The 26,090-nt window shown below is 36.0% G+C and overlaps 3 protein-coding genes across 3 annotated transcripts; 2 read left to right on the top strand and 1 right to left on the bottom strand.

Moving 5' to 3' along the window:
* Nucleotides 1-11,272: 11,272 nt before the first annotated feature.
* LOC110868796 (caffeoylshikimate esterase) lies at nt 11,273-14,491 on the top strand. The gene is made up of 7 exons (XM_022118052.2): nt 11,273-11,660; nt 11,778-11,810; nt 11,914-12,040; nt 12,214-12,360; nt 13,162-13,292; nt 13,711-13,848; nt 13,954-14,491. Exons 1-7 carry the CDS (start codon nt 11,658-11,660, stop codon nt 14,344-14,346), a joined length of 972 nt encoding a protein of 323 aa, XP_021973744.1. The 5' UTR covers nt 11,273-11,657; the 3' UTR covers nt 14,347-14,491.
* A 1,515-nt stretch (nt 14,492-16,006) lies between these two features.
* On the top strand, nt 16,007-17,152 carry LOC110868795 (dirigent protein 24). The gene has a single exon (XM_022118050.2). The coding sequence runs from the start codon at nt 16,012-16,014 to the stop codon at nt 17,071-17,073; it is 1,062 nt and encodes a 353-aa protein (XP_021973742.1). The 5' UTR covers nt 16,007-16,011; the 3' UTR covers nt 17,074-17,152.
* A 1,409-nt stretch (nt 17,153-18,561) lies between these two features.
* Nucleotides 18,562-20,083, bottom strand: LOC110867392. Its single transcript, XM_022116442.2, has 3 exons — nt 19,915-20,083; nt 19,710-19,815; nt 18,562-18,970 (listed from the first exon to the last, which is right to left on the bottom strand). The coding sequence occupies exons 1-3, from the start codon at nt 19,945-19,947 to the stop codon at nt 18,801-18,803; spliced, it is 309 nt and encodes a 102-aa protein (XP_021972134.1). The 5' UTR covers nt 19,948-20,083; the 3' UTR covers nt 18,562-18,800.
* Nucleotides 20,084-26,090: the final 6,007 nt, after the last annotated feature.

Raw genomic sequence — 26,090 nt, forward strand, 5'->3', positions numbered from 1 at the left:
AACCCCCCCCCCCCTCACTCTCAATTTTCTACTCAAATACTAGGAATAATTCAAACACCACTCAATTAAAAAAAATTTGATTGGTTGTATCTCTCCTCTCTCCTCTCATCGGTGACTATACACCAAAATCACCCCCTCCCCACTCACCGATGGATCGGCAATCATTCACCGTGCGGAAAAACCACTCCCCGCGTTAACTCCCCGACATCATACCGTCCGGCCTAATCATCTTTCGGTGGCAAGTCATAATTTCATAATTATTCCATATATAAATTAGCAACTTTTTTGTGCATTATGACTTGTACATCATGCTTTGGAACTTTTTCAAACAAAAAAACTTCATTTCTCACTTTAAACCTTAAAGTTTATTTCTTTTACATTTTAACCCATTTCAAATTCTTATTTTTAACTCAAACTGTTTCATCTTTTGAAATTTAACACAACACTTTATTATTTACAACTTTGGTCCCTCATACTTTTTGTTTTTTCGCAAGTTTTTTCGTTTTACGTTTCGTTCTAGATTTTGGGAGTTAACATGTCGTAGCGTGCAGGTGAGGTTCAATGTTTTTTGCTCTATTTTTTCATATTTGACAAACCTGTCGCAACGCGTCCATTTTTTCCCTTTTGAAAAGTTCGTCGCAACGGGCGGGTCCTAGATCGACCAAGTTATTATTTTCTACCTTTTACGTTTCTGATTAACACACTGTAACGGGTGTGCGTGGTTCAACGATTTTAGTCTGCTTTGGTACGGTTTTACGAACGTATTTAACCTATTAAATTTTTTACTAATATTTTGTTTTGGTTTACCCCTATACTTCCTTTACTTAAAAACTATTTTTACATGCATATTTTATGTTTGGGTATGTATAAATATGATTTGTTCGATGTAAACTTTTTTAATAGATGAGTCAGGTCAAATATAATACTTTTTCGTTTAAAGAAACCATTTTTACGTGCATATTTTTATGTATGTTTTGGTATAAATTCAAGTTGTTCTACGTTTCGACGTAAACTTATTTGGGAAATGATATAATATGTTTTCGTGTTTATTTTATGTATGTTTCGTAAAGTTTGTTTTGAACCGAGTAGAGTCAAATTATGGTTTTTTTTTTCTCCCCTTTTTTCGAAAGCTCTAATTAATCCCTTTTGATTACATGTGCATATTTTCCTTCATACCCGTTATGTTTTCTATGTATGAGTTGGGTCACATATAATACGTTATGATTGTTCGATATGAATTTGATTTACTTTACGGTTGATCCAATCACAATTCTTATACAGGTTACATGGAGTTCAACTGGATATGTCGAAATGTGTGTTTTCATATGGTTAATGCATCATATAACGTTTGGACTAATCCATTCAATGTTTACGATGTACCCGCGCCGCAACGCGAGCGGGTCTTAACCCTAGTTCTAGAAAAAGGAGTACAAATGTCAGTCTTTTCCATTTTGGCATTATCCCAAACAAACTTTGTGACTATTTTATTTTTGGTAGGAGTGTCAATTTTTTGGTTTGGCAGGTTGTTGGGTGATATGTGCATCCCAAACGCAACCTATGTTATTATTTGTGGTAAAGACCCCCACTCTAACTCATACATACATAAATTCGGGTCAACACAAACATGACCCATTTAATCCATTTTTTTTTATAAATGAGTCACGCACGTTGACGAGTTATTGTTGGGTTGTAAATGAGTAAATGTGAATAGTTTTCCGAAAAATATTGAAAATCTTGAAAATGGATTGGAAATTGCAAGTGTATTTTGATATCTTCAGAAAAATGGAAAACGAAAAAAGAAATTATATTTTTTTAATAATTTGGTCAACCCAAACCCGAGCTATTTAAAATCCAAATCGTGTTAACCCACTCAAAACCTGTTTTTTAGCGTTTGGTTCAGATTAAGTTTTGGGTCGTGCCAGGAATTTTATGAATTGACTTTGAGTGGGTTGGGTTTAATCAATAACTTTGCAAACATTTATAAAATTGGTTTGATTGTCAATTTGTTAAAAACTTTTTTTTGTTTATGATCTTGGAGAGACGTGGATGAAAAGTGGGACGATTAACATAAGACTTTGAGATTGTCAGAGTTTATGAATCAAAGGTTTTATTATGAAATCTTAGCACAAATACAATGATTGAATCAAATCTGTCATCACAGATTAATAACCAAACAAAAGTAAATAAGATCTCCACAAGGATGATCGGAACAAGTAGAAGGTGCACCCTAGACTCACGTATGAACGTGTGAGGATAGGGAACCAAAGCAGGTGAATAAAGAGATGAGCACAACAAATGAAGAGCTCGTGTCTGAAGCTTCTGGAGCCACCGAAAGAAATAGGACACAAACCCTAGACAGCTCATGACGGTTGTCATGAGCCCACACACGCAAGCCCAGCAACAACGGACGGGAGCAGCAGCCCAAATGCAAGAGAGCAGCAGCCCAACAGCAGCAGCCCAAAACCAAACCTCACAAACAAAATAAAGGAACAAGGTTAAAACAATATAAAGTGTAAAATATAAACTAGGCACATTTATACTGGATAATATACCAGTATTTTAACATCCCCCCTCAGTTTAAATGTGCAAAGACATTAGAAAGACCTAGAGACTTACACATCTCAGAGTGAGCTTTAGGAAGGAGGCCTTTGGTAAAAATATCAGCTAGCTGATGCTCGGTCTTGATCCCATGAGTTTTGATCAGCCCTGAAGCAATTTTCTCCCGTAAAAAGAACAAGTCAACTTCGAAATGCTTGGTTCTATCGTGAAAGACGGGATTGGCAGCAATAGATAGTGCTGCAGTGTTATCACAGTTCAATACAACAGGAATATTGACATTCACATGAAGTTCCCTTAAGATATTCAGCAGCCACAACACTTCACACGTTGCACTGCACATGGACCTGTATTCGGCCTCGGCAGAGGACCGAGAGACAACACTTTGTTTTTTTCTTTTCCATGAGACTAAGGATCCACCAAGGAATATACAAAAACCAGTGACAGACCTACGACTGTCCACACATTTAGCCCAATCCGAATCTGCAAAGGCAGTTAATTGAAACATATTGCTCTTCTTAAACAGGATTCCAGTGCCTGGGGCACCTTTAAGGTATCTTAACACTTTGAAAGCAATTTGTGTGTGAGCTTCAGTGGGTTTATACATGAACTGAGACAAATAATGAACAGAATAAGCAATATCAGGTCTAGTATGTGATAGGTAAATGAGTTTCCCGATCAGTTTTTGGTATTGCGTAATGTCGACAGCTTGTGTCTCTTTCATAGTCAGGTTTGTTAAGACATGATTTTGTTCTATGGGACAACTGGAAGGTTTGCTTCCACTCATGCCATATTCATTTAATAAGTCCATACAGTACTTTCGTTGGGATAGACAAATACCTTCTTTAACATTAATCACTTCAATACCAAGAAAGAACTTTAGTAACCCAAGATCCTTAATTAAAAATTCAGTTTTTAAGAGATTCTTGATCCTCTTTATCTCATCTTCATTGTTCCCGGTTAACACAATGTCATCGATATAGACCAAAAGAACAATGAAGGTAGAGTTTTCAAATTTAATGAACATTGAGTGATCACATTTGGATTGGACAAAACCAATTTTGACTAACACTTGAACAAGTTTCTCATTCCACATTCGTGGAGCTTGTTTTAGGCCATATAGGGACTTGTTTAATTTGCAGACTTTATGCTGATTTTCAATATTCAAACCATCAGGTAATGTCATATAGACTTCCTCTTTAAGATTACCATAGAGGAAAGCATTGTTAACATCAAGTTGGTATAACGGCCAATCATTTTGAACTGCCAGGCTAATAACACACCTAACAGTGACCATCTTAACAACAGGTGAAAATGTTTCATCAAAGTCAATTCCTTCGCGTTGCTTAAACCCTTTTGCAACAAGTCTAGCTTTGAACCTATCGACTTCACCCGTAGACTTGTATTTGACTTTGAAGACCCACTTGCACCCAATGGGTTTTTTATTTTCAGGTAGGTTAACAATATCTCAAGTGTTGTTTTTATAGAGAGCAGACAATTCATCATTCATAGCATCAATCCACCTTTTATCTTTAATAGCATCTTTATAGGTGGAAGGTTCAAGAATTTTATTAATATTAGCAGCAAAACAGACATTATCACTAGGCAAGTTGGAATAATCCACATGTTTATTGTAGCTATATTTAGCATTGCCAACAATATAATCATCAAATCTTTTTGGGGCAGTAGAGGATCTAGAGGACCTTCTAGCAGGAATGGTACCCTCAGGAAGGTTTGACTCGTCATTAATACTACTAGACTCAGCCCTCACAGGACCAGTTGTATTACCTAAAGACTCACTACTCTCAGTTATGTCATCAGTCCCTGATGACTCCTGAGCATTACTATCAACAGGTGATTCAACCTCATCACTGTGTTGCTGTGTCAAGATAGTTGAGTCAGTAGTACCCTTCTCTTCATCATTGGGATTTAAATCACTTGAAAATTCAAAATTATCAAAAAAATTTAGCTGTGATAAGTTATTTGGACTTTCTAGAGCAGAGTGTGATTCATTTTTAAAGGGAAATGTAGTTTCATGAAAGCTAACATCCCTTGAGAAAATGAATTTTCCCTGATCTAGACTCCACACTTTATATCCCTTTTTAAAATTAGAGTACCCCATAAAAACACATTTTTCAGCCATTTCTTCAAGTTTATCAGGGTTATCCAGAATAGTAAAGTAGCAAAGGCAACCAAAGATTTTCAAGTGATCAAGAGAGGGTTTAAAGCCAAACAATTTTTCATAGGGAGAACATCCATTTAATACAGAGGAGGGAAGCCTGTTAATTAAGTAAGAAGCTGTAAGAACACATTCAGACCAGAATCTAAGGGGAATATTAGATTGAAATAGCAAAGCTCTAGCAATATTTAACAGGTGTCTATGTTTCCTCTCTACAATGCCATTTTGTTGTGGCGTATAGGTGCATGATGTTTGATGAATGATGCCCTTTTGTTTAACAAGTGAAGACATTTGAGAGTTGATGAATTCGGATCCATTATCACTCCTGAATATTTTTATGTTGACTTCAAATTGTGTTTTAACAAGGTTGTAAAAACTTTGTATATTTTCAAAAACCTCAGACTTAGATTTCATCAGGTAAACCCAAACAGATCTAGTAAAGTCATCCACAATAGTAAGGAAATATTTGTATCCTTCCACGCTAGTGACCTTGTAGGGACCCCAGACATCTAGGTGAATGAGGTCCCCAACCTTAGTTGTCTTATGGTCACTGAGAGGGAAGGGAGACCTATGCTGTTTAGCCTTGTGACATATGTCACAAGGGTTAGAGGCAGATTCAGTTTTAAGTTGGAGAACATTTAACACTTGTTCAGCTGGATGACCCAGCCTGGAGTGCCAGAGCTTTACTTTTTCAGCCATACTTAGACAAGAAAAGCTAGTACTTAGAGAGTTACCACAAAAATATAAACCCTCAGTTTGTCTACCAGTCACCAGGGTTTTCTTTAAGCAAGAATCCTGAATGTAGCAGTAATTTTCATCAAACACAACTTTCAGCTTAGTGTCTTTAGCAAGTTTATATACAAAGATAAGGTTCACACAATATTCAGGAACAACAAACACATCTTTTAGAATCACAGACTCTGAGAGTTTAAAACAACCAATTTGAGTGACTTTAGCATTAGTACCATTTGGGTGTTTAACAGTTATATTATATTCAGAAACATCAACAAGATTGAACATATTTTCGCTAGACATGACCATGTGCTGGTTTGCACCAGAATCAATAATCCAGTTTAGAGTCTGTGATGGAAACAGTTTTGAGTTAAAACAGAAAATATTTTTGTACTCAGAAAAGGAATTGAAACATTTACCTCCTACATTGGACTTGTTTGTGTCCTCTGTTTTATTCTCGTTTAGCATACCTAGCAACTTAGAAAATTGATCAGCAGTTAAGGAGTTCAAGGAGCTAGTATTTTTATCATTCATATTATTATTCATGGAGGAACCAGTGCCACTGCTAGCAGCATTATTAGACCTAGTCCACTGATGACTACCCTGGGTAGGTTTTGGTCTATAATTTGAGGGATAACCATGCAATTCGTAACATTTATCTACTGTATGACCAATCTTGTTGCAATGAGAGCATTTTAGATTAGGGTTAGGACCTCTGTTAATTTTTTTCTTATTTTCATTTGAAAAACTAGACTTTGCAGCAAAACCAACATTGGGCATTTTGGAAGAGTTGTTTGACCCTCTATGAGATTCTTCTCTAGAGATGATAGAAAAAGCAGTCTTGGTAGTTGGTAAAGGGTCTCTTGTTAACAGATTGGTTCTAACAGGTTGATAAATGTCATCTAGACCCATTAAGAATTGCATAAGTTTGATTAGCTTATTGAATTCATTAAATTTTGTAGACGCATCGCAAGTGCATGAGGGTAGTTGAAGCATGGCATCAAATTGTTTCCACATAGTGTTGATTTTATGATAGTATTCAGAAACACTAGCCCCATTTTGACTAACCGAATTGATCTTTTGATATACCCCAAACACAACAGAACCATCAACTTTATCATAAGTATCTTTTAAATCATCCCAGACCTCAGAAGCAAATTTAGAGTACACTTGACCAACATATAATTCATCAGAGACATAATTTAGAATCCATGTTAACACAATAGAGTTGCAACGATCCCATTGACTAGCAAGAACATCATCAGTTTTTGACCTAGCACATGTTCCATCAATAAAGCCTATTTTATTTTTTGCCATTAGGGCAAGTTTCATAGCATTTGACCAAACCACATAGTTTTCAGTTCCTTTTAATTTTATATTCACGATAGTAAGACCACTTGAATCACTAGCATGGAGGTACAAGGGATCACTGGCATCTAGTTTACTAACCAATGTCACAGCGGTATCAGATTTATCAGGCATAATGAAAAAAATGAAACAGATATTAAACAGATAAGCACACAGCAGAATGAAACAAACAGGTAAGCAACAAAGCCAAACAGACACGGCGAAGCCTGGACAGAGGTCAGATCAGAGGTTCATCACTCAAGGTGCCTCCGCAGACAATGACTATGGAGCCAAAAAACTCAATCAGACCAGACACAATGCAACAGAGTGAACCCTCTCTGTGTCCCAATAATCAAAACCGGTTTAGCCTAAATCCGGTATCAAGAATGCCTAGACTCCAAGACACAGTGATGCAATATAAAAATTAAAGAGATAAGGGAGGAACAATCTCACAGCGGGTGCAAAGTCCTTAGAGGATCAAGGCTTGTAACCTTCACTTAGGGTTACAAGCGTTTGATCTGAGAAACCAAACCGGGTCCTGTTAGTTTGCCCAAAGAGGGACTAACGAGGGCCTTCTTCTAAGAGCAGAGCAGAAACCCAAAATAGGGTTCTTTTTCCTCACGAGCAGCGTCGATACCAATAACCAAGCACCAGAACCAGAGCCTAAAAACCTATAAATTAGGGTTTCAAACACAGCAGCCAGAAGAGAATGAAAACACCGTGATTTGAAGACGGCAGACACACAAACTACCAGATCTTCAAGTACCGGAAACCCTAGGTTGATTCACAGAGAATCAGACCTTCAAGAGAAGCAGCGGAAGAACACCAGAGCACCGATTCAACCTCGGAGCTCTGATACCATGTCAGAGTTTATGAATCAAAGGTTTTATTATGAAATCTTAGCACAAATACAGTGATTGAATCAAATCTGTCATCACAGATTAATAACCAAACAAAAGTAAATAAGATCTCCACAAGGATGATCGGAACAAGTAGAAGGTGCACCCTAGACTCACGTATGAACGTGTGAGGATAGGGAACCAAAGCAGGTGAATAAAGAGATGAGCACAGCAAATGAAGAGCTCGTGTCTGAAGCTTCTGGAGCCACCGAAAGAAATAGGACACAAACCCTAGACAGCTCATGACGGTTGTCATGAGCCCACACACGCAAGCCCAGCAACAACGGACGGGAGCAGCAGCCCAAATGCAAGAGAGCAGCAGCCCAACAGCAGCAGCCTAAAACCAAACCTCACAAACAAAATAAAGGAACAAGGTTAAAACAATATAAAGTGTAAAATATAAACTAGGCACATTTATACTGGATAATATACCAGTATTTTAACAGAGATAATCTCAAAGTGTTCCTTTAATGAACTCTGCTTATTAAAGAAAACATCAAGTAGAAAACATGAATGATGATGAATTAGCCACTTGAACATACAAATGCAAGAATTTTAGACCAATCGTTATGGAGCTTGGAATTCCCAACGTCCAAGCCACATAGACCATGGAGTGTGCGGACAAGGGCTCGAAGCCGCAAGACAACGTCATATCTAGCCACCTCAACCCCAATACCACATTTCATATAAAACTCAAATAAATCCTCACAACACCCCTTAAAAGAAGTACTTAAATCTATGCGTGGAGTATAGTTTTTACTCTTAAGTATTGTTTTTTTTAACGGTAAATGTTACATAACACTAGTCTTAAATTACACCAAATTTTACTCTTTAAGTATTGTTCAATATATCTTCTTGTTTATAAATATAAAACTATTGTTTAATATATATTAATAGAAAATTTTGTTGAGTAAATATGATATTACTTAAGTCTAAATTGTGTTAGCAAACGAAATTTTACTCCACTTGTATACTTAGGGTTGTAAATGAGTTGGGAAGGCCGAGCTCAAACTTAACTCGTTTGTTATTTATTAATTAATTAAATTTTTGTGTATTTATAATTATTTTTTTAATATATTTATAAGTATAATATATGTATGTGTATATATGTATCATATTATATATCATTTATTTATTTTTATCATAACTCTATGTATACAAATAGTGATTGTATAAATATAAAATTTAATATATCAAATAAAAATAATATAAATAACAAGCTTGTTCAGGCTCACAAGCCAGCTCTAGTTCGATAAGTGAAGCTCGGTCCAGGGCTCGTTTATTAAACAAACTTACTTTCAGACCAAAGCTCAAGCTCATTTAACTTTGGCTCGATTCCAGCTTTCAATGAGTTAGTATCAAGTAACACATGAACGGTTTAACTCGTTTACCGCCCTGTTTGTAATTGAGAAAATATTTTTTTGCATGCAACTAATTTAGTTTTTAATCATTTATTCTAGCTTTATTCAATCTATAAGGGGCTGTTTGGTAGCCTCTTAATGACCATTCAGATGCTACCTCTTAATGGTTTAAAACCTCTGAATGAATAAGAGGTAACCTCAAGTCTGAATGGTTAAAAGGTAACCTCTGAATGGTAAATCATCACATGTCACATTCTTCTATCTTCTGATTAGTAAAATTCTTAATGGTTCCATTAAGAGGTAGCCTATTAGTGACCATTCAGAAGCTACCAAACAGCCCCTAACTCTCTTTTCCTTTCACAAATTCAAATAGATAATGTAATGCCCATAAATTTAAAATCATTATTCTAGAAATAAAAAGAATAATAGTAATTTATAAATTAACCACTAGAAAACCCTAATTAAGACACCCAAGCATGTCAATCAAGCAAGTAGGTAGGCATGTCAATCAAGCAGGTAGGTAGGCATGTCAAGCAGGTAGGTAGGCATGTCAAGCAGGTAGGTAGGCATGTCAATCAAGCAGGTAGGTAGGCATGTCAAGCAGGTAGGTAGGCATGTCAAGCAGGTAGGTAGGCATGTCCCAAAAATTAGTATAAATAGAGGACATTGGGATTTGATCTGGGAAGTTGAAACGACGCTCATAAGTTCTGTGTACGTCGAGTTATAGTTAAATCAGTCCACAACACACACTAATTCACGAAGTGCTGCCGCAATCAGGGTAATAACTCGATCGCTATTACGATTCATTGTCCGATCGATCAATATATCCAATGGATGTTTAAGTGCTGCCCACATTAGGGTTATACTTTGTCGTTCGTCGTTAATTCGATGGATGAGTTTAAGTATCGTACTTTGTCGTTCGTCGTTAATTCGATGGACGAGTTTAAGTATCGTACTTTGTCGTTCGTCGTTAATTCGATGGATGTTTAAGTATCGCACTTTGTCGTTCGTTGTGAGAATTTGATCTCGTGAGTTATCGTAAATGCTGTATTAAGTTACTAACCTAGTTTGTGTGCATGTTATTTAAATTAGGTTAAAAGATTAATCAGTAGTCTAAACTCTGCCCATATAAATCTAAAAGATTAGCACAAGGTAGCTTCACTTTGGAGTTATTAAGGTACGGATCCTTACCCCACTCTTTATTGCTTCATATTCAAATTGTTATAAAACCACTAAATTACTATATCTGTTAAAAACTCCTCACGTCTTTGATTATCGATTCATTTGACAGTCCGTTCGATTCCTATCCTAATCATTTGATTTAGCTTTCATGTCATGCGATAGTATTATGTTATACTCATTATCGCATGTTCCAATATATGTTCCGTTTTGTTATGAAAATAAGTTTTATAAGTTATGTAAATAAGACCATTTGTACTCTGATACCCTGAGTATCGCTTCTCGTGGAGTGTCCCACGAGCATGTTGTTGCGGCATCGACATCATGTGCTCCATCCGTGACGGAGAGATCAGTTCACGACGTCTCTTAAGTACAAGTGTGGTACATAAGGCTATTAGGAGGCGTATGGATCGGTCCTAGGATTTAAGTATAAGGAGGTGGATAACGGGTATGCCAATTCGCCATCTCATGTGATAATTATGCAGGAGTAGCTACCTGTGTATTGTCACGTTTTAAGTTTGCTCATGGGTACATCCGTAAGATATGATTATGAAATTATGTTCTTGCATCGTATCATTTTCGCATAAGGTTCCATCCGGATAAGATTTCATATAAAGCATTATCTGTTATTTGAGCCTAAAATTCCGTACTGAGCATTCGGCTCATTCCGTAAACTTTTTGTATATACAGGTCCACAGGTTACTTTGGGAGGGGAAAAGAGAGAAGAATAAAGCCTAGGAATAAATCTGAAGATGTTAGTTAATTAAGATGAATATCTCCGCTTGTATATTAATCTTAATTTTAATGGTCGTGTGGTTGTATCCTTATCAAATAAATAAATGGAATTATGACTTTTGTTTATGTTACCATTATTATGACACGTCAGCCCTTCCGGGTTGGGGTGTTACAGATAATATTTTATGAACTAATAGGGTGGTGGTCAATTGGCAAAGACAAAACATTTAAGCACCTTGGGAGAAGGAAGTCTTGAGTTCAAGTCTCACCGACAACAGGAGTAAAGAAATTTGCCGTTAAAAAAAATTATGAAATTTTGAATAATCCGTTACTATACATAAACTAATAACCTTCCTTGTGTGTACTATTATTATCTTAATTAACAAGTTAAATCAATGAAAATTTTTAAAGCTATTAAACGGTTTGACCCGCATTATAAACTAATATATTATGGAGCACATATGCAACCTCCATATTTTAGTAGTTAAGAAACGGTCAATCAACCCAATCCTAAAACACCACCCTACTTCTCATCTCCATATAAGTAGGGTCAACCTTCTTCTTGTGTAAGCACTTCATCTTCAGATTCTATAATTTCTCTCTCTCTCTCTTCTAATATTTTTGGATCAATCAAAACAACATTGTATTTTCTCAAACACACTTTGTTTCATGGTATGTTTCTAACCTTCTATCATCTGTGTTTTTTTCAATTTCACATGATATATGTCTCATTAAGTGGTTGATCTGACAAATTCTTTTTTGTTTTTTTTTGTTTTACACAATCTTTAGACGACTGATTCTTCAAATGTCAAATACGAGGAGGTACATATAACATGTTAATATTGTTTTTTCATCATAATACTTGGTTTTTCAATTCCGTAAGATATCATGCATGAATGTATCAAATTTCTGCCAATATTTTCAGGAATTTATTACGAATTTAAAGGGAAAAAAGCTCTTTACGTGTCGATGGATTCCAGTTGATTCTGAACCAAAAGCTTTAGTATTTCTTAACCATGGATATGCTATGGAGTGTAGTGTCTCCATGAAAGGTGAGATCAATTCTAAAGTATTATAAATATATAAGTTAGAAACCTGGATACTAAAAAGGATGCAATGAAAAACAAACCATGACGTAGTACTTCTATCACGATAAGAAAAAAATCAATGAGGCTTGTAAAAATATTTTATGTATACAAATATTATGAATGATTTGAATTAGCAGGAGCTGCAATGAGGCTTGTAAAGGCTGGATTTGGAGTTTATGGAATAGATAATCAAGGGCATGGAAAATCTGATGGAATTAAGGGTTTCATCTCTCGTTTTGATGATCTTGTTGAAGACTGTTCTCAACATTTCACAAACATTTGTGGTAAGTTTTATTTAGTTGTTTTACTTTTATAAAATTTGGGTTGAGGTTTGTTTTTATTTTTGGCGATGTTTATAAAACTAGATCGATAAAATGGTCTAGGGATAAAATACCGGTACCGAAAATCGTCAAATATGGGTATCGGTACTATACCGAAATGTTCAGTATTGCACTGTACGGTACCGGTACCGTGACAGTACCAACATTTGTGTGTAAAATTCTGTAAAATACCGGTATTGTACCGAACTGAAAATACCGGTACCAAAAACACCAAAAAGTGAGTACCGAATCGATACCGAAAAATTTCGGCACCAGTAACAATTCCCAAATGCTCATCCCTAAAATGATCACTCTTGGTTCATTAATTGGATTGGTCGAATTGGTTGAACCAAACTCGAAGATATCAGGTTATATTTATAGATTACATAAGATTTAAATAATATATTGCTATGTTGTTTATATTTAAATAGAATAAAATTATGTTATTTTTAAAGAAAAATATAAAATAACAAAGAGATTTATTCGGAAGATTGAGTATTTAATTTAATTTGACCACAGATATATAGAGATCAACATGCTTCTTGATTAGCGTAACACTTTCATATGTGTATTGAAAGCTTATAAGTTCAACCAAAAACTAGTTAACTATGTGATTCAAACAGTGTCGATTTAATCCATACTAGTCGAACTAGTTAGAGGTCCGATTTCCGGTCCAATCCATTGTTCAGTCTTGTCATAAACAAAATATTTAGTTTTCATCTTGATCAGCTGAATTCAAACTTTTTTTCTTTTATGTGTTTGCAGAAAGGAAAGAGAATAAAAATAAATTGAGAATACTGCTTGGAGAATCTATGGGAGGAGCAATGGTGCTTCGGTTGCATTTAAAGAAACCAGATTTTTGGGATGGTGGAGTCTTGGTCGCACCCATGTGTAAGGTGTGTACACTCTCTATCCTCTAGTTATTGTTAGCAATTTTAGATTTTAATCTTTTTATTTTCTTTTTACTAGTAATGTCTTAGCAATTTTAACAACATTATTTCCTTTTAGTAAAGGGTTTAAGCAACTAACATGTTTTTAATGTAATAAAAAATAGAAAGTTTGACAATTATATATGAATACATTAATATAATAGTAGTTTACGATTGTCAAAAGAATGAAAGAATAAAAGAAAAAGAAAGATTAAAATGGTAAAGTTTACAAAGTTAAAATTCGTTGTACTCTTTAACCCCTAAGATATCATCTCCTTGTCAGATTCAGTCCATACACCATGTGCTAGTCGTTTATTAGTTAAGTCTTATGTCTTAATGTTTCTTACTCTTATTGTCCCGTAACATTTTATGTTTAACTTTACAGATTGCAGACAATATGAAACCATCACCAATTATGTTTAATGTTCTAACACAACTTAGAAAATTCATACCAACATGGAAAATTGTCCCGGGTGACGATATTGTTGAGCTTGCCTTCAGAGATCCTAAAATTAGACAGGAAGTAATTAAAGAATCTGTGTTGAATTTATCTTTTTTTTTTTTTGATTTATTTGTCATGATTAATGATTTTAAGCATGTATATACTGGTTTTCCTGGTGATATATAGATTCGCGATAATCCGTTATGCTACAAAGGTCGCGTACGCCTGCAAACTGCTATGGAGTTGTATACTGTGACTGTTGACCTTGAAAAAAAGTTAAAAGATGTGACAATGGCGTTCTTGATTGTGCATGGAGAAGATGACAAGGTAACCGATCCTTTGACGAGTAAATTGTTATACGAGAATGCTTCTAGTACCGACAAGACCTTCAAGTTGTACCCGAAAATGTGGCATGCACTCACTTATGGGGAATTTACTGAAAACACCGATATTGTTTTTGCTGATGCTATTAGTTGGATCAATGAGAGAATTGCCAGAGGAAACTCGAGACTAGAGAGGGAGCAAAAGTCGAAAAACGATGAGCCTCATGACAATGATAAAAAGAAAGATCATAACTAGATTAGGTTTCAATTCTACTTATAGGGTATCCCTACATTTCTTTCCATAATAATTATAATTCCTATAGTTTTTAGGGTTGTAAAGAGTATGCAAATTAATTGTTTTGATCTAGACATGTTTATATGGATCGAGATGGTTGCGTCAATAAGCGAGAATCGTATTAATGATTAACCAATACAAAATTTGGTGATAAGTATGAAGACTATCTTAAAGTGAGATGGAAAAGCTCTGCCTAAACTTCCAAAATGTAAGGGGAATCATGGACCTAAGTTCACCTAATGGAACATATAGAAGTTCAAAATTCCAATTACAGAAGATGGTGGGTAAATTAGCTAACTTCAATACGCGGGGTTCCTTGCGATATAACCCTTTGTCAATTCTTGCTTTCAACATGGATGATGGTTTTATTCTCCATTCATATAGATAAAGGAATTACAATTGATGTATTTAGAAGAGACGATTTTGAGTTTCTTTTTTTAACTGGTTTAGGGTCCTAGCTGCACAATATAATTTTAGAAGAGACGATGTACCTTAAATCCACCATTACGTTGCACACCACAATGGTCAATTTTCCTTACACGAGTGAGCTATGTCCTTATGTTATTATACATCTACAAATTTAAGAATTAAATGTGTTTTAGTTTTAAGCGAGTTCGATAACCTAAAAAAGTCTTGTTTTTTAGCGGGTCAACAACAATTGGACTCTATTTCAATTTTTTAATTAACCTATTTAATTTAAACTTCTACAAAAAGTAAACCCAAAAGAAATCTCTTACAATCCTATATCATTATAAGTTATAACTTACTCTTTTGAATACTAGTAAATACACAAAGATATAGAAACACATAGAAGTTTCAGCTCTCCGATTATAGTACCTAAAAACAAAACAAATATTTACTTATTTAAAACCTATGTCTCACTATTGGCATTTTATTTGTTTTTTTTTTCACCTAAGCTATATAAGCTGGTGGTTACATTAAAATAAACCTTCTTTTTTTTAAGAAAATTTGGGATTTTATGTAGTGTAATTTGCCATTGTTAACTTGGTTAACATTACGAAATATGTTGTAATTAATATAATTCTGAAGAGTAAATTGCCAAAATCGTCCCTAAGGTTTGAACATGTTTGTCATTTTCATCAAAAACAACATTTTTGTACCATATAGTCCTTCACTTTTGGGATTTTTTTGCCATTTTCATCAAACATCTGACTTTTTTTGTCAAAATCGTCCCTCATATTTGTGATTTTTTGTCATTTTCATCCAAATGTTTGATAGAAAAAATAAAACAAATTAGACGTTTGGATGAAAATGGCCAAAAATAACAAAAAGTGAAAAACTATATTGTACAAAAAAGTTGTTTTAGATGGAAATGACAAACATGCCCAAAACTCAGAGATAGTTTTGGCAATTTACTCAATTCTGAATGATCAAATGTGTAATCACCAATTATAAAAAAAAAAAAAAGTAAATTAAACAACTTAACTACTTTGACTCCTTTATCTATTTAAAAACACAAAGATACTCCCTTGGTTATTGAAGTGACCAAATATGCTTATAAACCAAACCACTAAACACAACAACTCCATACCCATCTCACCAAGTATATATACAATATATACCCATAGCCAATATTGCATGAAACACAAATATTACTGTATACAAATGGCCAATCTTAACCTATACTTATCTACACTTAGCTTTTTTTTACTAGCCATCTCTCTTAGATGTGCTAGCGGAACCCGCATCCTCGTTGATACAACTTCATTTCCAGCTAGTGAAAACGGCCCGTTTGGTCCAGTAAACGAGGTTGATTCCCCTAATGTGGCACCTCAAAAGGACCCCACCCCTAACCTACCAGCCGACGACATCCCCACTACCAACACGCCCGCACCAATTGTTAATCCTAGTCCTGGCTCGTTACCAAGTGTAACGAGTTCTGTTGCGGCTGCTGGTGTTAAAGCAGCCGCAACAGGGACTGCCAATGTGGCACCGGTGGCAACTTCCACCGGTGCTGAACATCCAACTTTAAGTTTCTTTATGCATGATGTTCTAGGAGGGTCTCATGCTACTAGTAGAGTGGTCGCGGGGATTGTTGCGACCTCCGATGCAAACGTAGTGCCGTTTTCGAGCCCAAACAGTCAAGTTTTCCCGATCACCGGTGGAATCCCGCTTAGCAACATCAACGGTATAGTCAACAATAACAACCTCCCATTCCTAGCCGGGTTTAACGCGAATAACCCGAACAACCCTGAGTCCAGCACTGTCCTCCAAAACACGGGCAACAACAATGTCGTCAACGGAGGACACAACTTACCATTTGTCACCGCGGGTCAGCTTCCAGCCGGCATAACCTTGGAACAACTCATGTTCGGGTCAATCACCGTCATCGACAACGAGTTGACCGAAGGAAACGAGCTAGGGACAGGGGTGATAGGCAGAGGACAAGGTTTTTACCTCTCAAGTTCATTAGATGGCAGCAGCCACACATTTGCACTAACAACTTTGTTCCATGGTGGCGATCACGAGGTGGACGACACGATTAGCTTCTTCGGGGTCCACCGAACAGCTTCGGAAGTGTCTCATATTGCGGTTATAGGTGGGACTGGAAAGTATGAAGAGGCCAAAGGGTATGCCACTATTGAGAGTTTACCTCAGGTGGATGAACACACTACTGATGGTGTTGAGACCATTGTTCATGTTAATGTGTACCTTACTACATCATAAATGTTCTCATTATGTATTTATTTTGTTTCAAAAGTTAATATTAAATGTGAAGAACCATCATTACAAGGGTAAACGTTCATACATACTTCATCAAAACGATGTATTTCCTATTCAAAACGACATATTTCCTATTCAAAACGACGTATTTTCTATAATCCAAACTATGACCCACTGACCGATAATAAATTGTATGATAGTGACACTATATGCTTTCACTTACGTCGTCAAGGCCTTTTATTGATGTTGCGAAACAATTTACAACATTTTAAATGATACAAAATCAGTCAGTTGTTCATTAGGGGCAGGTAAAGTTACTCTTCCGTTAGAGTTAAATGTCAGTTTAGTCCATGTGGTTTGGGCCATTTTGCCAGTTTAGTCCAAAGGTTTGAAACGTTGCCATTTTAGTCCAAATAGTTTCAAATGTTGCCATTTTAGTTCACTGGGTTAACTCCATCTATTTTTTCTATTAACTAGAAGGGCAATTCGTTCATTTTATATGGCTGAATTGCCCTTCTAGTTAACAAAATTACATATAAAATGACCGAATTGCCCTTCTAGTTAACAGAAAAAATGGATGGAGTTAACTGGACTAAAATGACGACGTTTGAAACTATTTGGACTAAAATGGCAACGTTTCAAACCTTTAGACTAAACTGGCAAAATGGCCCAAACCACAGGGACTAAAATGTCATTTAACTCTTAATATTAAATCAAGTTATATTAGATTGATAAGTTATGCAAGTAATTAAGGTGACAGCAACAGAATATGAACCAAGGTGTTACATAACTGATTAATGACCAACGATTTCAGCCGATTGTTTCCAGACCCTTGGAAAACCGAAATACTAGAAAAATACAACAGTCGAATCGAAACAACACGTAACTTGCATAACAGGAAAACGAAAAGCGAATTTGATAAGGTTTTTGCGAGATGTTACGCTACAAGTATTTTAGGCCGTTGCTTCAGATTTCCCGTTCGAAAAGGCATATGCAATTGACAACTGATGGACCCAACAGTTTAGCTACATTTGTATTTACATTACAAAAAGAGTGAATTTCAAGAATTGTCCTTTATCTTTATAGCCATTTTCAGGCGTTTTCCTTTATGTTCAAAATTGACGAGTTTTGTCCTTTATGTTTTCATATCATACAGGTTTTGTCCTTTAGGCCTAACCCAGTTAGTTTTTTCAGTTAAATTTGGTCACGTGCTTTGCATATGAGGGCATTTTTGTCAATTCAAAGGTAAGTTCAACCGCAGATTTACAGCTCAAAGCTTCTGCAACCTTTGAATTGACAAAAATGCCCTCATATGCAAAGCACGTGACCAAATTTAACTGAAAAAACTAACTGAGTTAGGCCTAAAGGACAAAACGTGTATGATATGAAAATATAAAGGACAAAACTCGTCAATTTTGAAATAAAGGACAACGCCTGAAAATGGGTATAAAGATAAAGGACAATTCTTGAAATTCACTCTTACAAAAATACAAAACAAATTATAAATCAAACAAAACCGGTTCACAAAGATTCCAGGACCAAAGTTCATAATTCAGGTATGCAGATTTGGAATAATGGAATATACACATAAGTTATTCTTATCATACCACGGGTGGGGCCCATGGCGCGTTGAATATTCGTCAAACGACTAGTTGGCTAGAGATATATATGTAAGCAACTAGCGAGTTATATACTTATATATACTAAAGACTGTTGTATATGTATGGTTGTTACTTGTCATTGCTGTCTGAACTATCTACTTGATTGTCATATATTATCTTCTGTATCGGTTGATTTGTCTCGGTTTCAGATATCCAATCTGGCGTGTTTGTAGGCTGCGACTGAGACTGCGTGTAGGACTCGAAAAACTCCTTGTTCTCTTTCTCTAACTCATTCCACACTGCGTAATGGCACACGTTAGTATTTATTACAAGAGTAAAATGCCATTTTCATCCGTGAGGTTTGACTTTGACCACATTTGCGACTTTTGTCCAAATGTATTTTTTTCGCAGCTGGATCCAAAAGGTTTGAAAGCTTGTCATTTTCATCCAACTCGTTAACTTCATCCATTTTTTTAAAGTGAAGTCAGAGGTATTTCCAAACAGTGGCAAAGCTTGAGATTTCCGACCGGGAGGGGGGGGGGGGTCGAAAACGTATATACCCAAAAATTTCTATACAAAAACCACATATATTACACTACTGAGCGAAAAGTTCTAGGGGTCGAGTGCCCCCCCCCCCCCCCCCCCCCCGCGGGCCCCTTAATAGTTGCGCCCCTTCCAAATAAAGAAGGTTTATTTTATTTTAAATGTCTAAAATGAGGAAAATACCCCTGAATTAACGTTAAAAAAATGGATGAAGTTAACGAGTTAGATGAAAATGACATGAAAAATCCAGATGCGAAAAATCAAACCTTTGGACGAAATTCGCAAAAGTGGCCAAACCTAATGGACGAACGAAAATGGCATTTTACTCTTATTACAAACAAGGAAACACTATTGCAATTATACATATGAAACATGTTCATTACATAATCAATTTTAAGTTGAGAACTACGAGAACTAACACAGGCTTAAAACTATTGTCGCGAGTGAATGCAAGATCGACGTGGACATGATTAAGATTTCGAGTTTTCGACTAACCAGTGGAGGTGATGACTGCTTTGATGTTTGCATGTTTAGAAAGGGCTTCCATGCACTCATCTTTGCTCATTTGAAAGATCAAACACTTTTCTATAAGATGTTGGACCTACATATATCATCAACTCACCAAACGTTAATAATCGTAGTAATACGATGTGATCAATCAACTATGTAACACTGAAAACTTATCATAATAAATACATACCATGTGTATGTAGGAAGCTGAGATGTCACCCATCCACACAAAATATGAATCTATGATAATTCTAGTTCGTGTGATTTATGATGGGATTCCTATGGCGAGCACAAGCGCGCGCCACTTAAACGACCAGAGGTGCGTATGGACGTATGGTAAAGTATTAATGATGGCGCGAAAGAAGGAAAGATCAAATTATGTAGGCACTAGAAAGATGGTGTGGGTCAGGAGTCTCATGTGGTTGATAGATAATAATTGGTAGAGATAGTATAGGAGGGATTCTAAAATGACTATTTGTGACACGTAGGATTCCCATTTAGCAGCCTATGCCCCGCATGACCAGTGGGGTCCATGACGTTCCCTACGGTTAGACTAAGACCATGTGTAGTGGTTTAGCTCAATAATGCCCCCACCCTTGGGCGTTTGGACGTTATTGTAAAAGTGGCGTAGTGGGGCATTATTGGACGTTATTGTAAAAGTGGCGTAGTGGGAATAATGCCCAATAACGCCCTTTCTAATCATTAAACAATTATTATTTTTTTTAATTAAAAACTTAAATAGCATTGAATTGGGCCTCGATTAATTAAGTTGTCAGACCATGTGGGGGTTAGCTCAATAATGATTGGTGGGTGCAAATGTCTCGCAGCGTTTTTAAAACAACGCGATTGAGTTTTTTTTTTTCAAAAGAAAACGCCCGATAATGCCTAGGTGTAATGAATATGGGGCGTTTTTCGGCGTTTTTTTTTTTTTGAATTTTTTTTTTAAAAAAACGCCCCACTACGAGGGTCTAATAGACGGCGGCTCTTGATCAATAACATTAAACCAATAAGAAAGTGCCATATGGCGTTCTTGATCAAACATGTTGTGCTGTGGTGGATGTAAGGTTGTCAACATGGGATTGTAGCAGTTTCTGATTGCTTAAAATACATAGTAGTAGGAAACCAAGGCAAGTAGTCGTGAGATCAAATTCTTTCGGTTCTCTGCGCAGAAACTTATCAAGTGCATCGTCCGAAACTCAGCTTAAAAGGAAATAGGTCATATGGGTCAAACGAATAGAAAGTCAACCAAGGTTTATTTTTGATGCATAGAACCTCCTAATCAATTTGTTTAGAAAGAACATAAAAAAGAAATTTAACATATGTGACACACAATACCAATATTACAACAAGATTATTATCCAAATAACAAATTTTTCTACTTGAGTCATTTTGGCAGGCTAATTATTTACAAAATTACCCTTTCACCAAAGTGTATTGTGTCAAACTGTTACGCGGCTTACGCCCTTTCAAAACGACCCATTTTGGCTTATTATCCGACCTGCAAGACCCTTTCATATCGTCACCTATATGAAAGAGTAATGTTACTCATTTCAGCAATGGTACAAAATGCCAACTATAAAAACATTCTTGTTAGGGCTGTAAACGAGCCAAGTCAAGCTGAGCTAGACCCAACTCGAGCTCGGCTCGAACTCGATTCAAGCCGGCTCGGCTCGAGCTCGAATTTCAAATCGAGCTGAGATTTGAGGCTCGAGCTCGACTCGACTAGAATTCGAGCTAGCTCGGCTCGATATAACTCGAACTAACAAAAAACCGCAAAATTTACTACATAAAAAACCCTTAAAAATGAATTTCTTCATAGACTAAGGGCCATAATTGCCATTTAATTTAACCACATGGCTAAATATGCAAATATAAATAGTTAATTCACTTTGTACATTGTCTTTACCTTCTTTTATAGGGTAAATACTCCCTTAGTTTTTATTTTCTAAGCGATGTGGGACAAAAAATGAAGGATGTAAACCTTATCGAGCCAGCTCACGAGCTCACGGGCTCACGAGCCGAGCCAGACTAAGCTTGAGCTCGGCTCGTTTACAAGCCGAGCCGAGCTGGCTCGTTAACAACCGAGCCAATTTCGAGCCGAGCTTTCTTCAAGCTTTTTTCGAGCGAGCTGCGAGCCACGAGTTTTTTAAACACCCCTAATTCTTGTCAACATTAGACCTTAGCCATTGAAATTTTAGCTCCTCAAACTTTTACTTTTTTCCATTTTAACTCACTTGACCCTACTAATCATTAACAATAGACCTTAACTTTTGGTATGAAGCCCGAAAACAATGTCAATCTATTACACTTTGGAAAAGTCGCGGTGGTCCTCGATATGTGCCTCCACAAAAATCCAGCGTTATAGCGTCCTATGTACCGTCCATTTATGTGGTCCAAAAATTCATAACTATAGTTTCAAAACGTAAGTATACCTCGCGATCAAAAGAGAATCGAGCATGAAACTGAGTCCAATACGCTTCTTTTTGCCTTGCCATTTAACCAAAAATTTCTAGTAAATCATGAGATGACCGAAAGATTTGAGGAAGCAATGATATGCTTTTTAATTGGGGAATTGACCTGTAATAATCCCACCTCGGAATATTGCCCCCACCAGTCCCACCTTTCACTTATTTTTCCTACAATGGTCCCCCGTTAAAAAAACTTAACGGAGTTAACATTTTTTCCAAATTACAAACAGATTTTTTAGGGCTTTTGATCAGAACGATGGTACGGGTCCATTGATGTAAAACTTACTTTGAAATGGTGCTCCAAGTGACTTGATTTTGGTTAATTGGAAATTTAAACACCCGAATTGAAGCTTCGTTTTCATCGTTTGGAGCACCGTTTCGAGGCAAGTTTTACATCAATGGACTCGTATCGTCGTTCTAATGAAAAGCCCTAAAAAATCTGTTTGTAATTTGAGAAAAAACTTAACTCCGTTAAGTTTTTTTAACGGGGAACCATTGTAGGAAAAATAGGTCAAAGGTGGGACTGGTGGGGGGAATATTCCGAGGTGGAATTATTAATGACCAATAAGGTCTAGGTGGGATTATTACAGGCCAATTTCCCTTTTTAATTTCATTTTGGTAACAAAAACGAGTACATGGAGCGACAAGAAATCGGTAACAATGTCAAGACATAGTGTATCTTGATCCAATTATATTTTGTGCATCTAGTGATCAAATATATGCTTTTAAGGAGGATGTGCTTTGGATGATACGGGTACAACACGGTTTATGGTACAAGTCTTAAATGATCGTCGATCGTCTATGTTTGTCTTATGTTTGATGTTTCAGTAGAGTCTGTTGTCTTCAGAGTCTTGTTTGGATACATGTTTAGATGACTAGACTGTCCTGTTTGGCTACTTTGTTTTCATTTTTTATAGAGTAAAATGCACGGATAGTCCCTGTGGTTTGGTGAAATTTCGCCTTTAGTCCCCAACTTTTCAAAATTACACTCTTAGTCCCTGTGGTTTGACAAATTGTTACTCGGATAGTCCCCAAAGCGGATGGATGTTAGTTTTTCTGGTTAAGTGGGTGTGAAATGACAAGGACTATCTGAGTAACAACTTGTCAAATCACAGGGACTATCCAAGTAACAACTTGTCAAACCACAGGGACTATCCGAGTAACCTTCATCCGCCTTAGGGACTATCCGAGTAACAACTTGTCAAACCACAGGGACTAAGAGTGTAATTCTGAAAAGTTGGGGACTAAAGGTGAAATTTCACCAGACCCCAGAGACTATCCATGCATTTTACTCTTTTTTATAACATTTTTAGTGCACTACCCTTTACCCAATATTTATAATTAGGAGATGTTATCAGTTATCCTAATCCAAAAAATAAAATAAAAATAGGAGACATTATGCTTGCTACCACAAAATAAATGGAAACATAATAGTAAGAAAAAGGGTGAAAAGCACCAATTTTTTATTTTTGAAATTTTATCTGTAAAAGTTACCAATTAACTGCAGAATTCTGTGTTCACTAAATTAAATAAAGATCACATGGGAAATGTTCATTAGAAAAGAAGCAAAAGGACAAGTGTAGATCAACCGTTTTAGAATTAAACAGTTTCTAATCTAACACATAACTCAGACCCATGTGCAGAAGGACAAACTACAAATTTTAATAAATGAACAAAGAGGATATCAAATAGTGACCACTAGCAATACAGTAACAAAGAGTACCTTTGACCATTAAGAGTCAAACAAGAGCTGAAACTATTTAGATATGTAGAAGGATTATCTTATCTCAAAGAATAGAGTAAACTGCTAAAATGGTCCTCTGGTGTGGTTTGGTCATTTTAGTTTAAAACTTACATCTTTTGAATCTGGATCCATGTGGTTTCAAATTTGTTGTTATTTTCATCAAAAATCAAAATCTGGTCAGATTTTTCAGTTAACATCCAACTTTTTTTGTCTTTTTGCTCCCTTTTAATGAAGGGCAAAATGGTCAGATTTTCTAAATTTGTTATAATAAAACGTTAAAGACCATTTTGCCCTTCATTAAAAGGGAGGAAAAAGACCAAAAAAAAAAAACTGGATTTTAACTGAAAAATCTGACCAGATTTTGATTTTGGATGAAAATGACAACAAAATTGAAACCACAGTGACCTAGATTCAAAAGGTTTGAGTTTTGGATTAAAGTGACAAAAGTGACGAAACCTCAGGGACCATTTTGGCACTTTACTGCAAATAATAATTAAACTTCAACCATAATATCCTCATACATACCACAATTTTAAGTAGATACTTTGCATAATGGCTAACCCTTATCTCACCCTTTCTTTGTTGTTGGATAATTAGCTTTCTCTTGTTATCTGTTCAAAAGCTATAATATTTTTTTAGTCTTTCAACCGGTCTATGTAACCTTTAGCCCCTCATGCCAGCTAATATTGTCTGGTTTGCTTACGAGGAGTTCATGGATTTGTTTTTTTTTTATTGTTATTGTTCAGGTGACGAATTCAGAAATTTTTTCCAGGAGTTCTTTTTGGTAAATTTTCACTAATTCTTACAATTCTTTTTTCCAAATTATACATTGTTTCCAAAAGTTTTTTTCATTTTTTTTCTACCCGAAAGGGTTACTTGGAACCCCCAAAAACCCCTGAATCCGCCACTGCAGGTGAAGACTTTCAAAGTGGCCATCTTGAATTACCCCCATAGAGCACACTTAACAATGTGCCAAAAAGATGGTATTTGAAATCCGAAACATTTGTGTGAGTTGGTATATCATCCACAACTTGTGAAGAATCAAGAATAATATTTATTTCTAAATAGTTCTAGGATTATTATAATACTACAATTGCAAAAAAAAAAAAAAAAAAAAAAAAAAAAAAGAAATCTTACAATAGTTAAAAAAATCAATGCATCATTTTTTGTACAGTTTTCATGCAGTAGTGCCAAGGACATATGTGATATTTGTTTCTCAACACATGTGGGATTGATCAAGCCTACAATTCCTCCTCTACTATATTAGTAGCAACAAAGAGGAAAAAACTATTAACACTATAAAATGCACAAATATTACAAATATTAGACATATACAGTTAGACACACAACCATCACTAGTGCTCTAGTGGTGGCCACGGGTATTTAAGTTCCACTTATGGTGGGTCCGGTTGAGTTATCCCCTTTCATGCCTCAAGTTCGAGTCTGAGTGATGGGGGTTTCTCATTTAGCGGTTTAAATTGGAGATCTATTGGCCACGGGTATTTAAGTTCCACGTATGCTAGACCTCCCGACATTCGCGAATAATTCACACCTTTAAAAAAATACAGTTATACACACACATCCAATCACGCATATAAGGATTAAGTATGTACATTGGACCACCAATAACACGGGTGGGGCATGGGCGCCTAAACCTAGACATTGCCCGCTTGATCAGCCGTCTTATTCCACGAGCGCCCCTCCTCTCTAACGAATATCTCCCTTCTTTCTCCTCCCTTCTCTCTCATACACATCCTCCTATGACCGCCTTACCAGGTGACGCAATACTAACGGTCTTATCATGCGATTTGAAATAGACTAATTCATTCTAACAATTTACCAGAGTCTAGTGTTAGTTTCTGACATGACGCAAACCTAACACGGAATTACGGAAATTGTGGGTTTGAGATTAGTATTTAGTAGAAACGGGGTCGGGTCGGGTCAGTCTCAGTTTGGATTCGTGAACCCATGTAGCTAAATGGATCAGGTTCGTGTTAATACGGCGGGTTTGTGGGTCAACCCTTTTAAGTTTTAACCCACTTATATTTTTGTTAATATGTGTTTTATGTCATAAAATCAAATTAGTTGTGTATTTTATGCAAAATTTTAAAACTTAAAAAAGTAGTTAACATAAAGTCTTAAAATAAAATGTAG

Source organism: Helianthus annuus, chromosome 7 (genome assembly GCF_002127325.2).
Source record: "Helianthus annuus cultivar XRQ/B chromosome 7, HanXRQr2.0-SUNRISE, whole genome shotgun sequence".
NCBI classification, from domain to species: Eukaryota; Viridiplantae; Streptophyta; class Magnoliopsida; order Asterales; family Asteraceae; genus Helianthus; species Helianthus annuus.